The 15,793-nt window shown below is 47.0% G+C and overlaps 1 protein-coding gene across 1 annotated transcript in view; it reads right to left on the bottom strand.

Moving 5' to 3' along the window:
- Nucleotides 1-12,542, bottom strand: part of tab1 (TGF-beta activated kinase 1/MAP3K7 binding protein 1) — a 41,439-nt gene extending 28,897 nt beyond the window's left edge. Inside the window, exons 1-4 of the mRNA XM_041178074.1 lie at nt 12,457-12,542; nt 12,119-12,252; nt 4,652-4,802; nt 2,064-2,150 (exon numbers count right to left, since the gene is read on the bottom strand). Of these exons, the coding sequence (XP_041034008.1) occupies nt 2,064-2,150; nt 4,652-4,802; nt 12,119-12,252; nt 12,457-12,489 (405 nt within the window). The 5' untranslated portion in view covers nt 12,490-12,542. The remainder of the gene's footprint in view (nt 1-2,063; nt 2,151-4,651; nt 4,803-12,118; nt 12,253-12,456) is intronic.
- Nucleotides 12,543-15,793: the final 3,251 nt, after the last annotated feature.

Below are 15,793 nucleotides of genomic sequence, written 5' to 3'. Positions count from 1 at the left end.
TTAATGATCTCTGTTCCTTGTCTTTCATCTGTCCTTGTTCTGAACGTTGGCCTCACTATGAACAATCCTCCTCTATTGATTTCTAATCTCTGCTGCCCCCACTGCCTGGCCCATAGAAAGTCCAGTCCATGTTCCAAAATCCATCCATGCCATCTTGGGTCTTCCTTGTGCATGTTTTCCCAGGTGTTTTGCCTTGCATTAACTCTTTTTCCAAACACTTCCCTCCTGTTCATATCACGTGTCCCAAATACACCATGATTCCCAAAAGTCTCTCTGGACCTCCTCTGTATCTAGTTTTTCCACTATTACTCTGTTCTATCCTGGATCAACTCACATTTACCTGCACTGAAATCCATTTGCCAAAGTTTTGCCCATTCACTTTATCAATAACTTTACGTTTCCACTTACATGCCTTACAATATCATCCATCTCCTCCAAACTTGTATATATGGCTTTTGATCCCATCATCTAAATTATTAATAAATATGGTGAATAGTTGAGGCCCTAACAGATCCTTGCAGGAAACCAGTAGTCACATTTTGCCAATTTGAATACCTGCTCTTTATCCCTATTCTGTCTCTTGCCACTCAACCAATTTCCCAACTAGATCAATAATTTGCCTTGAATTCCATGGACTTCACTCTAAGCCAACAGCCTTTTTTTTTAATCAAATACTGCCTGGAAGCCCATAGAAATAACATCCATAGACATTCTCCTGTCCACTACTTTAGTCTCTTCAAAAACAATTCAATCACATTCGCCAGGCATGAGCTAACCTTTACAAATCCATGCTGGTTCTCGCTGTTCAGCTGAAAATTTAAGATATTCAGTCATTCTAGCCTTATAGACATGAGTAACTTTCCGACAACAGGCGCTAGGCTAGATGTTAGTGGGGGCAGGGGTGAGGGGGAGCTGAGTGGGGTTGGAACTGGTGGGGAGATGGGTGTGGGGGGGGGGGGGGGGTGGAAGGGTGAGCTGGGGCGGGAGGCGCTGGGTGAGCTGGGAGGGTGGATGGTGTGGGGAGAGCAGGTCATTGGTTGGGGGTGGGGGGGCTGCTGGGGAAAGGGTAGGCAGGAAAGTGGCATTAAGGCCACAATCAAATCAGCCATGATCTTACTGAATGGTGGAGCAGGTGGGAGGGGTTGAATGGTCTACTGCTCCTAATTCATACGTTGGTATGTTCTAACTGGTCTATAATTCTCCAGTTTCCCCCTGTCACCCTTCTTAAATAGTGAGTGACATGTTCAACTTCCCAATTTAAAAGAATGGTTCTCAATTCAGATTATAGTTATGGGATCTGCAATATTCTTACCCACTTTCTTTAAAACCCTGGGACAGAAATCATCTGGTCCTGGCGGGGTGGGGGGGGTTTGTCACTCTATAGTGCCTTTTTTTTTTATTACTGTTATTTTGCTTATATTAATTTTGGTGAGTCCCTGTCACTGATTCAATATTAGTTTCCTTGGGATGTCCAGCACTCTGATCTCTTCCTCTACCCTAAGGCAAGAGAGAGGTAGACAGGCAGAGAGATTTAGGGAGAAAATTTTAGATCTTAGGGCTTTGGCAACTTGAAGGCACACTGTCAATGATGGACCAATTAATACCAGGGAAGGGCAAGAGGCCAGAATTGATAAACAGTCTGGTTTAGCCTCTGTTGCCGGGGAGAGAGATGGAATCAGTATCCAGGGAACACAGCTTGCGGCAGAGCTCAAGGGCAGTGGCTTTTATTTTCCCAATGTTTAACTGGATGGAACTTCTGCGTCTTAAGTGCTGCACATCGGGACAATCAGTGTGATAAATCACGAACAGCGGAGAGTGAGAGAGGCGGTACTAAGATGAAAATTGCCTGCCCCCTTAAAAACTACACAGTCCAATGGCTACAAATACGCAAAGGAAGAGGCAGTCAGATTCTCAGGGGTGGGCTGAGAGTATCTGTACAATCCCTTGATGTGATACCAACACATCGTTTAGACAGAATTTACAGCATAGGAACTTATTATTCAGTCCAACAGTCCTTTGTTTGATACGAATCGGATGGATACACAGGCACACAGTGGATTTACCTCGGGAAGCTGAGACAGCAGGTTGGCCTTCTCTGCCAGAGAGTCATCAATTGATTCAAAGAAACTGCGTTCCACCACATCGAAGGCCTGTGGAGAAGAAAACAAACAGGCCTCAGGCTGTGCAGTCACTCATTCACTTGCTTCAACCCAGCTGGCTGCTAGAATCCTATTTGATGTGAAGTTGGAACAGATTTAATCGTTTCGACATGCACAACACAAAACTAACTCCAATTTAGTTATGAACAGGCAATCTCACTCAGAAACCAAAGGATGGTCAGGTGGGAAAAGGCACAGTGTGCACACTGGAACTCATCTGAGCTGACCCTAACCTATGAATGAGAGGGAGCTTAACCCTGCACCAAACCTGTGCTGTACCTGCTCTGGGATTGTTTGACGTAGGCGGTGTAGAAGGAGCTTTAAGCAGTATCTAACCCCGTGCTGTGCCTGCCCTGTGAGTGTTTGATAGGGACAGTGTAGAATGAGCTCTACTCTGTATCTAACCCCATGCTGTACCTGCCCTGGGGAATGTTTGACGGGGACAGTATAGAGGAAGTTTCACTCTGTATCTAACTCTGTGCTGTACCTGCCCTGAGAGTGTTTATTGGAGTTTGATACAACCTCTTTGTCTAGTTTTAATGTAAACAACTATGACCATTGTAAAGAACCTATTTTTATTTTCTCTTGGACTATGGCTTTAAAAACGACCATGGCTGCAGTTTAAAAGAGGTTCAATGGAGCAGGAAGAAGAAAATCTACAATGTTGCTGTCCCCTGTGTGTGCCAGGTAGGACAGAATAGTGCTGGAACGGAGACATAGTTTAAGAGGAAACTGCCTGGCGACAGCATTTTGATTGGTTCCTGACCAAGTGGCCAGGTTCTGTGTGAGGTTAGTGCAGTGGATCAGCTGCTAGCCTGAAAAGAGGAAAGACCTGAAACTTCTCTCTTGGTGCTTTGTAAGACTCCAGCAATCCTGCCATAGTGGCTAGCTAGCTGTTCTTCACATCATTGTATCCTGCTTTCTTTGAGAGACTCCTGTCAGGAGGAAAAGGGGAAAACCATCACCAGTAGAGACATTAAAAGCAAGTTTCAACCAGAGAACCACAGACTGCAAGTGCCGGGAGACCACCTCGTGTCAGCCTGCAAGAAATTTGGAAGAAAGCAATGAAGTTTAACCCATCTAAACCCAAACTCCGGGTTGGTACTATTGAACTGTTTTATCTCACCCTTAAAATCCACGTTTTGTGTGTCTTATGTGTATGTTTGTGCATAGGGGTTTAAGAAGGGGTAGAATTTAAATTATAGAGCTAAAAGTTAGCAGTTCATATTTCTTTCTTTTGCCACTGGTTACAATTTGTTTAATAAACAGTTATTTACTTGTTAAGCTTACAATCCTGGTGCTCATATTCTTTTAACTTAAATTAAACAGTTAGGTAGAATTGGGGCAGTTTGGTGGTCTGATTAAACTTCTCATATTTGTCATGGCTCAGGGAGCAGTGGGGCTTGATACGACAGCGCACTATCCCCAGTGAGTAGTGACACCATAGAATCATACAGCGCAAGAGGTCATTAGGTCCACTGTATCAACGTGGTTCTTTGAAAGATTAATCCCACTCCACTGCTCTTAGTTGATAACTCTTAAAATTTTCCCCTTCAAGTACTTATCCAATTTCTTACTGAAAGCAGCTATTGAATTGGCTTCCTCTTTTTCAGACAGTGTGTTCCAGATCATAACACCTCACTGTGGAACACTGTCTCATCGTGTCACCTGTTCCTTTTGCTGGTTCCTTCAAGCCATGTCCTCTGGTTACCAACCCTTCCGCCAGTGGAAACTGTTTTCCGTTTATTTACTCTATCAAAATTTTTCATGGTTTTGAACACCTCTACCAAATTCCCCTTAACATGCTCTGCTCTAAGGAGAACAACCCCAGTTTCTCTCATTTCCTGTGTCCCTGGTATCATTTTAGAAAATCTCCTCTGTGCCTTCTCCAAGAATTGACATTCTTCCCAAAGTGTGGTGCCAGATTTGTCCAGAATATTCAAGCCGGGGAACAAGCAGTGTTTAATAAAGTTCAGCATCATTGCTTCAATTCTGCAACCTTCCTATTCTTCTATTTAAAAAGCAAAGGACCTTGGTTGCCTTTTTAATAATCTTCTCAACGTCTACAATCTTCCAAAGTTTGTGTATATCCACCTCGTCTCTCTGTCCCTGCACCTCCTTTCGAATTGTACCACCGAGTTCATATTGCCTCTCAATCTTTATACCAAAATGAATGCCATTTCTCAACATTAAATCTCATCTGCCATGTGCCTGCTCATTTCACCACTCTGTTCTGAAGTTATCTTCCTCACTGTTTAACTGCATTTCCTTGTTTAATCTAAACCAGTCCCTGTGTTTCCACCCCCCCCAACCACAACCAGGTTTAACGTAAACCCCAAACCCCTTCCCCACCCCGCCAAGTTTAATTTCAAGACACTCCCCACCACCCCAAGACCAGGTTTAATGTCAATCCCGTGACCAAATGAATTTGCCTCCTTGTCTAGGCTCCCCTGATATCGTGAAGAGATCAGTGATTCTGATAAGTTCAATACCTGCAACAGCACCTTGCGGACGTCAGCATCATTGTGACTCAGAGTTAACTGTCCCAGCAACAACTCTGCTGTCAGTCTCTGCGTCACAAACTTCGAGACTCGACTCCCATCATATCCATTGAAGACCCCGTAGAGGTAGCATTCGTCCTCACTGAAGAGAGAAAGTAGATTTAAATCAGTGGGACCATGAAGGAGGTTTTGATGGAGTGAATAAGAAGTTGCTCTCAGAGCAAGAAATGTCCATAACCAGATCCAGTGCTGGATTATTGTTACATTCGCACAGACACAGATAAATGATTCATGCGAGGAGCAAGCACCTGTGGAATTTGACAGGAACCAGTGCTGGCGCAGTAGATCTTCACCAGGGATGTTAATGGTTTGGATGAAGGCAAGGGGGAGAGGTGTACCAGCCCCTGGAGAGTGCTGATTACAGGAAGATAGAGCAATGATTAGCCCCTCGAGTGCACGGACAGACATTGCAACATCAACACTGGCAGTTGATCCACCTGGGCCGAGCATACACACATCATGGAGGGTTACAATAGTCAAGTCCTGCTGGGATGGGGGGGGAGAGGAGGAGGCAGCGACTGCCATTCATCTATCAGTGAGGGTCTCTGACCTGCGTTGCCAGGCTAGGACCCTGCAGCGGAGTGGAGGATGTCTCTTGCAATCAAAGAGGGTCTCTATCAAGTATTGGGAGGCTGGGATCCTCGTTGGGGTTGGGGGCATCATTCAAGTAGCCAGGGTCCCTGGCCAGTCACGCCAAGGTGTTTGTTCTCAAAGTGAATCAGGGATTAGGATGTTTATACCAGAAAATTAAATCTCAAAACTATCTGGACAATCCTCTCCAGAACACGGCCTTGGTTGGGCCTGAGCTAGAATGCTATGCCCAGATTTGGGCTCCTCGCCTATGGAGAAGCCAAGACACAGTTTAGAAAAGGGCGACTTGATTAACACTAGGGTTACGGGCCTTCAGTTATCAGCACCAGCTTAGAGAGCTGGGCCTTCTTACTTTGCAAGAGCGAAACTAGGAGGCGATTTGATTCAGGTCTTTACAAATTCTGTCTGTGGATGGCCTACCTCAGCTTGATAAGCAAGAGGGAGGGGGGAAACAGTGAGTAAGGAAGATGCTAAACTTTTATAAATCTGCCTCAGCTGGAGTCGTGTGTCCAATTCTGAGCTCCACACTTTAGGAAGGAGGTTAAGGCCTTAGAGTGGGAGCAGAGGGGATTTACTAGAATGGTACCAGGGATATGGAAAGACTAGAGAAGTCAGGACTGTTCTCAGAGCAGAGAAGGTTAAGTACTGGCTGAGAGGGTGGTCAAAGTAGATTCAGTAAAAACTCACAGAAGGGAAATGAATAAAAATGATAGGGCTATGGGAAGGGCAGGAGACTGGGAATAACGGGATAGCTCATTCAAACAGCTGACACATTCACAATGAGCTTCTTTACTATCATTCTAAGATAATAGTTGCAGGAAGTGTTTGGTAGATTTCTCGTCCCCTGGGACCAGCTGCCAAACATGTGGCAAGTGAGTTCTTATCCATTCATGGGATGTGGGCATCACTGGCAAAGCCGCCATTTTTTGCCAATTCCTTATTGTCCTCAAAGAGGTGGTGGTGAGCTGCCTTCCTGAACTGCAGCAGTTCATGTGGTGTAGGTGTTCCCAGTGCTGTTAGGGAGGGAGTTCCAGAATTTTGACCCGGTGACAGTGAAGGAATGGCGATATAGTTCCAAGTCAGGATGGTGTGTGGATTAGAGGGGAACTTGCAGGTGGCGGTGTTCCCATGCATCTGCTGCCCTTGTCCTTCTAGATGGAAGAGGTCGCAGGTTTGGAAAGTGCTGTTGAAGGAGCCTTGGCAAGTTGCTGCAGTGCATCTTGTAGATGGTGCATGCTGCTGTCACCATCAACAGGTGGTGGAAGGAATGAATGTTTAAGGTGGTGAATGGAGTGCCAATCAAGCAGGCTGCTTTGTCCTGGATGGTATCGAGGTTTTTGAGAGTTGTTCAAGCTTCAGTATCTGAGGAGTCGCGAGTGGTGCTGATCATTATGCTATCAGTGAACATCCCCACTCCTAGCCTTACGATGGAAGGGAGGTCATTGGCGAAGCAGCTGAAGATGGTTGGGCCTAGGACCCTAACCTGAGGAACTCCTGTAGCAATGTGCTGGGACTGAAATGATTGACCTCCAACAACCACAACCATCTTCCTCTGTGCTAGGTATGACTCCAACCAGTAGAGAGTTTTCTCCCGAATCTCTCTGACTCCAGTTTTGCTACGGCTCTTTGATACCACACTCGGTAAAATGCTGCCTTGATATCAAAGGCAGTTACTCTCACCTCTGGAGTTCATCTCTTTTGTCCACGTTTGGACCAAGACTGTAATGAGGTCAGGAGCTGTGGCCCTGGTAGAACCCAAACTGAGCAGGTTATTGCTGAGTAAGTGCAGCTTGATAGCACTGTCAATGACAACTTTCATCACTTTGCTGATGATTGAGAGTGGACTGATAAGGCAGTAGTTGGCCGGGTTGGATTTGTCCTGCTTTTTGTGGACAAGGGGTGCTGTAGCTGTATTGGAACAGCTTGGCTAGGGGTGCAGCTAGTTCTGGAGCACAAGTCTTCGGTACTATTGCCAGAATGTTGTCAGGGCCCATAGTCTTTACAGTATCCAGGTGCAGGGTTTATGGGGAAAAAAACTGGGGTGTGTGATTAAACTGAACCGTTTCTTTAAAGAGCTGGAACAGGTGATAGGCCTAATGTTCACCTTTTGCGGTAAGGCCCTGAGACCAGGTGACAGGATGCGTAACATGTTCAATTTCCCAACTGGTCTGGAGCTGGACAAGTTCCTGCAGATGGAGGGGGATCTGCAGCTCTAGACATGTGGGCTCAAGGGGCTAGGATTCTACAAATACATTCCGGAGACAGAAACTATTCATTTCGTTCGCCTGTCCAATTGGAAAGGTAACAAACGTCAGTGAATCAGTTACATTAGGGATAAAACTAAGTCAGGTTTATTTACAGTTAAGTTGGACACATACAGTAATTATACCGTTCCAAAAAAGTTCACAAACTTAACTTTGAATATCTCCTGATTAATTCTCTGAGAGCAGTATGTGCTCCTCTTCAGCCATATTGTTAATAGGTGATGTAGAACTGAGAAAAATAAAACATCCAAAGCCTCCTGCCTTTCCTGTGAAGCCCAAGCTAACAGATTTGAAGATCAAATGCTTCTTCACAATGGCCAGGCAATCAACTAAATCTTTCAAGAATATGAGAAAAAGGAGAAGTAGACCACACGGCCCACCGAGCCTGCTCCGTCATTGAACATGATCAGCGTCTACCCTGTTCAGTCCCTTCAGAATCTTATATGTTTGAGTGAGATTGCCTTTCATTCTTCTAAACTCCAGAGAATATAAGCCGAATAGGGAAGGCAAAATGGTGTGGTGGTATTGTCGCTGGGCTAGTAATCCAGAGGGTAATGCTCTGGGGACCTGGGCTTGAATCCTGCCACTAGCAGATGGTGGATTTGAATTCGATAAAAAGACCTGGACTTAAAAGTTTAATGATGACCATGAAGCCATTCTCGATTGTTGTAAATGTAATGTCACAACATTAAACTAAAGTCCTAGTGTCCTTTAGCAGGGTGGAAGTCTGCCATCCTTACCTGGTGTGGCCTACATGTGACAATATGAGTGATTCTTAACTGCTCTCTGAAATGGTTGAGCAAGCCACTCAGTTCAAAGGCAATTAGGGGGAAAACAAATATCACTGATGCCCACTTCCCATGAAAGAATTAAAAAAAATCCTCCTTAGATACAGAAAACTACAGGCCAGTTGGCTTAACGCCAATGATGAAGAAACTTTTAGAGACAATAATCTGGGAACAAATTAATTGGTATTTAGAAAAATATGGGACTCATTAAAGACAAATCACGTTTGAGTAACTTGACCGAATTCTTTGATGTAGCAACGGAAAGGGTTTTTGAAGGTCGGGCATTAATGTGTACATGGATTTACAAAAGGCACCTGACTAAGTACCACATAATAGACTTGTTAGCACAATTAAAGCCAATGAGATTAAAGGGACATTGGCAGTGTGGATATGAGATTGGCTTAGGGACAGAGTGTGTGTACTGGCGAAGTTGTTTTTCAGAATGGAAGGAAGTTTACAGTGGTGTTTTCCCGGGGTCGGTGTTAGGCCCACTGCTCTTTTTAATATATATTAATGACTTGGGCATACAGCATATAATTTCAAATTATGCATATAATACAAAACTCAAGAGTAGTAAACAACGAGGATGAATAGTCACTGGAAGCTGCAGATTCATTCCTGGTACCATTCTCGTAAATGTAAGGCTTCAGTTACATGGAGGGACTGGAAGAGATGGGATTGTTCTCCTTAGAGCACAGAGGGTTAAGGGAAGATTTGACTGAGGTGTTCAAAATCATGAATGGTTTTGATTGAATAAACAAGGGAAAACTGCCTCTGGCGGCAGAAGGGTCAGTAATAGACACCCTGACAGGCAGCGAGTTCAGGTCCTCACCACCCTCTGGGTGAAAAGGTTTCTCCTCACCTGCCCTCTAAACGTTCTGTCAATTACTTTAAACCTATGCCCCTTGGTTACTGACCTCTCTGCTGACAGATACTGCTCTTTCCTCTATCCACTCTAACAAGGCATTTCACAATACACCTTAATCAAATCTCCCCTCAGCCTCCTTGGTTCAAATATAGACCAAAGATCAGAGGTGAGAGAGACAGCCCTTGACATCAAGGCCGCATTTAACCGAGTGTGGTATCAAGGAATCCTCGCAAAACTAGAGTCAATGGGAATCAGGGGGAAAACTCGCCACTGGCTGGAATTAAACTGAGCACAAAGGAAGATGGTTGTGGTTGTTGGAGGTCAGTCATCTCAGTTCCAGGACATCACTGCAGGAGTTCCTCAGGGTAGTGTCCTAGGCTCAACCATCTTCAGCTGTTTAATCAATGACCTTCATTCCATTATAAGGTCAGAAGTGAGGATGTTCGCTGATGATTACACAATGTTCAGCACCATTTGTGAGTCCTCAGATACTGAAGCAGTCTATGTCCAAATGCAGCAAGACCTGGACAATATCCAGTAACATTCGCACCACACAAGTGCCAGGCAATGACCATCTCCAACAAGAGAGAATCTAACCATTGCCCCTTGACATTCAATGGCATTACCCTCGCTGAATCCCCCACTATCAACATTCTGAGGGTTACCATTGACCAGAAACTGAACTGGACTAGCCATATAAATATTGTGGCTACAAGAGCAGGTCAGCGGCCAAGAATTTTGCAGCAAGTAACTCACCTCCTGACTCCCCATAGCCTTTCCAACATCTACAAGGAACAAGTTAGGATTGTGATAGAATACTCTTCACTTGCCTGGATGAGTGCAGCTCCAACAACACTCAAGGACACACCATCCAGGACAAAGCAGCCCAATTTGATTGGCACCCCATCCACAAACATTCACTCCCTCCACCTCTGACACATTGTAGCAGCAGTACATACCATCTACGAGATGCACTGCAGAAACTCACCAAGGCTCCTTCGGCAGCACTTATCAAACCCACGACCACTACCATCTAGAAGGATGAGGGCAGCAGACACATGGGAGCACCACCACCTGGAAGTTCCCCTTCAAGCCACTCACCATCTTGGCTTGGAAATATATCGCCGTTCCTTCACTGTCACTGGGTCAAAATCCTGGAACACCCTCCTGAGCAGCACTGTGGGTGTACCTACACCACAGGGGCTGCAGCAGTTCACCACCACCTTCCCATGGGCAATTAGGCAATAAATGCTGGGCCTAGCCAGTGACACTCACATCCTGTAAATTAATAATTTACCAAGTCTGCTTGTGCCCTCTTTAGTATGTATGCATGGGGGTGGTGGGGGAATGGACTGGGAGGTTTTGGATGGGATGGCATAGAAGAGATTAAATGGAGGATGGCATAGGGATATGAGAGGGGTAAACAAATAGGATGAGAATGGCGTGGGATGGGGATTTAAAGTGCAGTTGCAATAAAGAGACTAATTTCACCACAAATGCTTTTCAGGTGTCTGCTAGTATATACGTAAAAGTATGTAACAAAAATTACCTCTTACTGTTGCTGTCTGTATCCTAGGTTCTGTCCCCAAACATTTTCCTGTCACCAACACTCAACAGGAGCGCAGGCAGCACACAAGTCCCTAATAGGATCAGTACCACAACACAAGTGGGAAATGTAGCGGTGTGTGCATTGCTAACGAGGACAATATCATTAGGTTCATCAGGGGTGTCTGCTCTGGAGCGTTATGTTCTTAAAGAGTATCACTGGGGACAACAATTTCCATTTACATAGCACTGTTAACATAGTAAAATGTCCCAAGGCACTTCACAAGGACCTTAGATAAAATCTGACACTGAACCACATAAGGATTTATTCACATAGGTGACCAGAAGGGGTAAGTTTTAAGGTGTAACAGCTAACTAACTCTTTTTTGGAGAGCTATTAATTTTCCAAATGCATGGTGTCAGTTTCCACATATATATTGATGATACCCATTTGGTCTTCACCATATCACCTTTCTCAACTCCACTGCTTTTTATTTATCTCACTGCTTGTTTGACATCCAGTAACGGAAGAACATCAGCTGCTGCAGCCCTCATTCAGCTTTTGTTACCTTCAGACTCAACCATTCCAATGCTTCCTTAGGGGGCCTCATACCTTCTACAAATTTGACTCATTCAAAACCCTGGCTGTATCCTAACTTGCACCAAGTCTCTTTCACCCATGACCCCTGTGCTCTCTAATCTACACCAGCTCCTGGTCTGGCAACAACTAAATTTGAAAATTCTCACGCTTGTGTTCAAATCCCTCTCTGGCCTCGCTCCTCCTAAATCTCTCTCCCATCTTCAAGGAATGTAACCCTCCAAGAGCTTTGTATGCTGTGACTTCTGGCCTCTTACACAGCCCAACTCTCTTCACCTTACCATTGGCAGCTCCATCTTCAGTCATGTGGACCCCAAGCTCAAACTCCCCCTTCATTAACAATGAACTCTTTGGCCAACATTTCAGTGATTCCTCCTGAATATTTCCTGCTTTGTCAGCTGTCGTCTGATAATGTTTCCGTAAAGCATCTTGGAAATGTGTTTCTTATCCTGAAGGCGCTGCATAAATGTAGATTGTTTTTGAGTGGCATGTTCGGATAGTGTGTGATGGGGCTGCAAGATGAAGCGAGAGACTTCCTTCCGACACCACACATACCCCCATGTACTGTACGGGATGTGTGGACAGAGGGAGGGAGGGAGGGTGGGCAGATGGAGGGAGGGAGGGAGGGAGGGTGGGCATCAAAGTGTGGGGCAGCGGGCATGCCCAGGGTGGACTGTCCTATAGGCCCATATTACAGCTTCTCAGACTGTGACATGACAGCAAAGGGGCAGAGAGGAAACTCACCGAAATCTCAGCCATCCATCTTCCAACGTGTGGCCCTCGGAGCTGCTGCCATCCACCTGGTAAACACGGTTTATGCCGTAACCAATGCCTGACAGCTGACACACGGTGAGATCATCTGTCCAACTGGGCTGCTCCTGGGCAGGAAAGGAAATGAAGCATCAATCTGTGACCAGGAGACAATCATCCCCCAAAACACCGAGCTCCCGGGGGGGCAGGGATACTGGGCCCCGGGCCCAGAGCGGGAAACTCTCTCCGCAATGTCCCCCTGCGGCCGGCCTGCCTGCCAGCCGGCCGGCTCGGTGACTCCCACCCTCTCTGTCCCTCTCCCTCACTCTCACATTCTGAACAGCCCGTCTCCTCTGCGACGCCATTACACCGGAAACACGTCACATACCGACAACTCTCATGGCCGGAAGTTCGGCCGAGGGGATTCAGGAGGCGGGGCTGAGGGGGCGGAGATGGAGATTGAGGGGGCGCGGCTGGAGATCGAGGGGGCGGGGCTGGAGATTGAGGTAGGCCGTTCTGACATTGAGGAGGCGGGGCTGGAGATTGAAGGGGCGGGGCTGGAGTTTGAGGGGAGCGGGGCTGGAGATTGAGGGGGGCGGGGCTGGAGATTGAGGGGGGTGGGGCTGGAGATTGAGGGGGGCGGGGCTGGAGATTGAAGGGGCGGGGCCGGAGATTGAAAACGGGTTGAAGATTGGAGGTAAAAACAAAAAAACTGCGGATGCTGGAAATCCAAAACAAAAACAGAATTACCTGGAAAAACTCAGCAGGTCTGGCAGCATCGGCGGAGAAGAAAAGAGTTGACGTTTCGAGTCCTCATGACCCTTCGACAGAACTTGAGTTCGAGTCCAGGAAAGAGTTGAAATATAAGCTGGTTTAAGGTGTGTGTGTGGGGGGCGGAGAGATAGAGAGACAGAGAGGTGGAGGGGGGGGGGTGTGGTTGTAGCGACAAACAAGCAGTGATAGAAGCAGATCATCAAAAGATATCAACGACAATAGTACAATAGAACACATAGGTGTTAAAGTTAAAGTTGGTGATATTATCTAAACGAATGTGCTAATTAAGAATGGATGGTAGGGCACTCAATGTATAGCTCTAGTGGGTTTTTTTTTTTATTTTATATAATGGAAATAGGTGGGAAAAGGAAAATCTTTATAATTTATTGGGGAAAAAAAAGAAGGGGGAAACAGAAAGGGGGTGGGGATGGGGGAGGGGACTCACGACCTAAAGTTGTTGAATTCAATATTCAGTCCAGAAGGCTGTAAAGTCCCTAGTCGGAAGATGAGGTGTTGTTCCTCCAGTTTGCGTTGGGCTTCACTGGAACAATGCAGCAAGCCAAGGACAGACATGTGGGCAAGAGAGCAGGGTGGAGTGTTAAAATGGCAAGCGACAGGGAGGTTTGGGTCATTCTTGCGGACAGACCGCAGGTGTTCTGCAAAGCGGTCGCCCAGTTTACGTTTGGTCTCTCCAATGTAGAGGAGACCACATTGGGAGCAACGAATGCAGTAGACTAAGTTGGGGGAAATGCAAGTGAAATGCTGCTTCACTTGAAAGGAGTGTTTGGGTCCTTGGACGGTGAGGAGAGAGGAAGTGAAGGGGCAGGTGTTGCATCTTTTGCGTGGGCAAGGGGTTGTGCCATAGGAGGGGGTTGAGGAGTAGGGGGTGATGGAGGAGTGGACCAGGGTGTCCCGGAGGGAGCGATCCCTACGGAATGCCGATAAGGGGGGTGAAGGGAAGATGTGTTTGGTAGTGGCATCATGCTGGAGTTGGCGGAAATGGCGGAGGATGATCCTTTGAATGCGGAGGCTGGTGGGGTGATAAGTGAGGACAAGGGGGACCCTATCATGTTTCTGGGAGGGAGGAGAAGGAGTGAGGGCGGATGCGCGGGAGATGGGCCGGACACGGTTGAGGGCCCTGTCAACGACCGTGGGTGGAAAACCTCGGTTAAGGAAGAAGGAGGACATGTCAGAGGAACTGTTTTTGAATGTAGCATCATCGGAACAGATGCGACGGAGGCGAAGGAACTGAGAGAATGGGATGGAGTCCTTACAGGAAGTGGGGTGTGAGGAGCTGTAGTCGAGATAGCTGTGGGTGTCGGTGGGTTTGTAATGGATATTGGTGGACAGTCTATCACCAGAGATTGAGACAGAGAGGTCAAGGAAGGGAAGGGAAGTGTCAGAGATGGACCACGTGAAAATGATGGAGGGGTGGAGATTGGAAGCAAAATTAATAAATTTTTCCAAGTCCTGACGAGAGCATGAAGCAGCACCAAAGTAATCATCGATGTACCGGAGAAAGAGTTGTGGAAGGGGGCCGGAGTAGGACTGCAACAAGGAATGTTCCACATACCCCATAAAGAGACAGGCATAGCTGGGGCCCATGCGGGTACCCATAGCCACACCTTTTATTTGGAGGAAGTGAGAGGAGTTGAAGGAGAAATTGTTCAGCGTGAGAACAAGTTCAGCCAGACGGAGGAGAGTAGTGGTGGATGGGGATTGTTCGGGCCTCTGTTCGAGGAAGAAGCTAAGGGCCCTCAGACCATCCTGGTGGGGGATGGAGGTGTAGAGGGATTGGACGTCCATGGTGAAGAGGAAGCGGTAGGGGCCAGGGAACTGGAAATTGTTGATGTGACGTAAGGTGTCAGAGGAATCACGGATGTAGGTGGGAAGGGACTGGACAAGGGGAGAGAGAAGGGAGTCAAGATAACGAGAAATGAGTTCTGTGGGGCAGGAGCAAGCTGAGACGATCGGTCTACCGGGGCAGTTCTGTTTGTGGATTTTGGGTAGGAGATAGAAGCGGGCCGTCCGAGGTTGGGCAACTATCAGGTTGGAAGCTGTGGGAGGGAGATCCCCAGAGGAGATGAGGTCAGTGACAGTCCTGGAAACAGTGGCTTGATGTTCGGTGGTGGGGTCATGGTCCAGGGAGAGGTAGGAGGAAGTGTCTGCGAGTTGACGCTCAGCCTCCGCGTGGTAGAGGTCAGTGCGCCAGACAGCAACAGCACCACCCTTGTCAGCAGGTTTGATGACAATGTCAGGGTTGGACCTGAGAGAATGGAGTGCAGTAAGTTCAGAGAGAGACAGGTTAGAATGGGTGAGAGGAGCAGAGAAATTGAGACGACTAATGTTGGAGGGGCGGGGCTGGAGACTGAGGGGGGCGGGGCTGGAGATTGACAAGGGGGTTGAAGATTGGAGGGGCGGGGCTGGAGATTGATGGGGGCAGGGCTGGAGATTGAGTGGGGCGGGGCTGGAGATTTACAAGAGGGTTGAAGATTGGAGGGGCGGGGCTGGAGATTGAGGAGGCAGCACTGGAGATTGAGGGGGCGGGGCTGGAGATTGAGGGGGCGGGGCTGGAGATTGAGGGGGCGGGGCTGGAGATTGAGGGGCGGGGCTGGAGTTTGGATCGAAGAAAGGATAAAAGTTGGGGATAAAACAATGAATAAATGAATAAAAATGAAAATAAATAAAAATAAGTGGATAAAAAATAAAAATGAATATTGGAAAAAGGGGGATCGGAAAGGGGGAGGGGATGGAGGAGAGAGTTCATGATCTAAAATTGTTGAACTCAATGTTAAGTCTGGAAGGCTGTAAAGTGCCTAGTCGGAAGATGAAGTGCTGTTCCTCCAGTTTACGTTGAGCTTCACTGGAACAATGCAGCAAGCCAAGGACGGACAT

Source organism: Carcharodon carcharias, chromosome 31 (genome assembly GCF_017639515.1).
Source record: "Carcharodon carcharias isolate sCarCar2 chromosome 31, sCarCar2.pri, whole genome shotgun sequence".
NCBI classification, from domain to species: domain Eukaryota; kingdom Metazoa; phylum Chordata; class Chondrichthyes; order Lamniformes; family Lamnidae; genus Carcharodon; species Carcharodon carcharias.
Note: the sequence above shows the minus strand (reverse complement) of the source record. Positions and strands in the feature narration are given on the sequence as shown.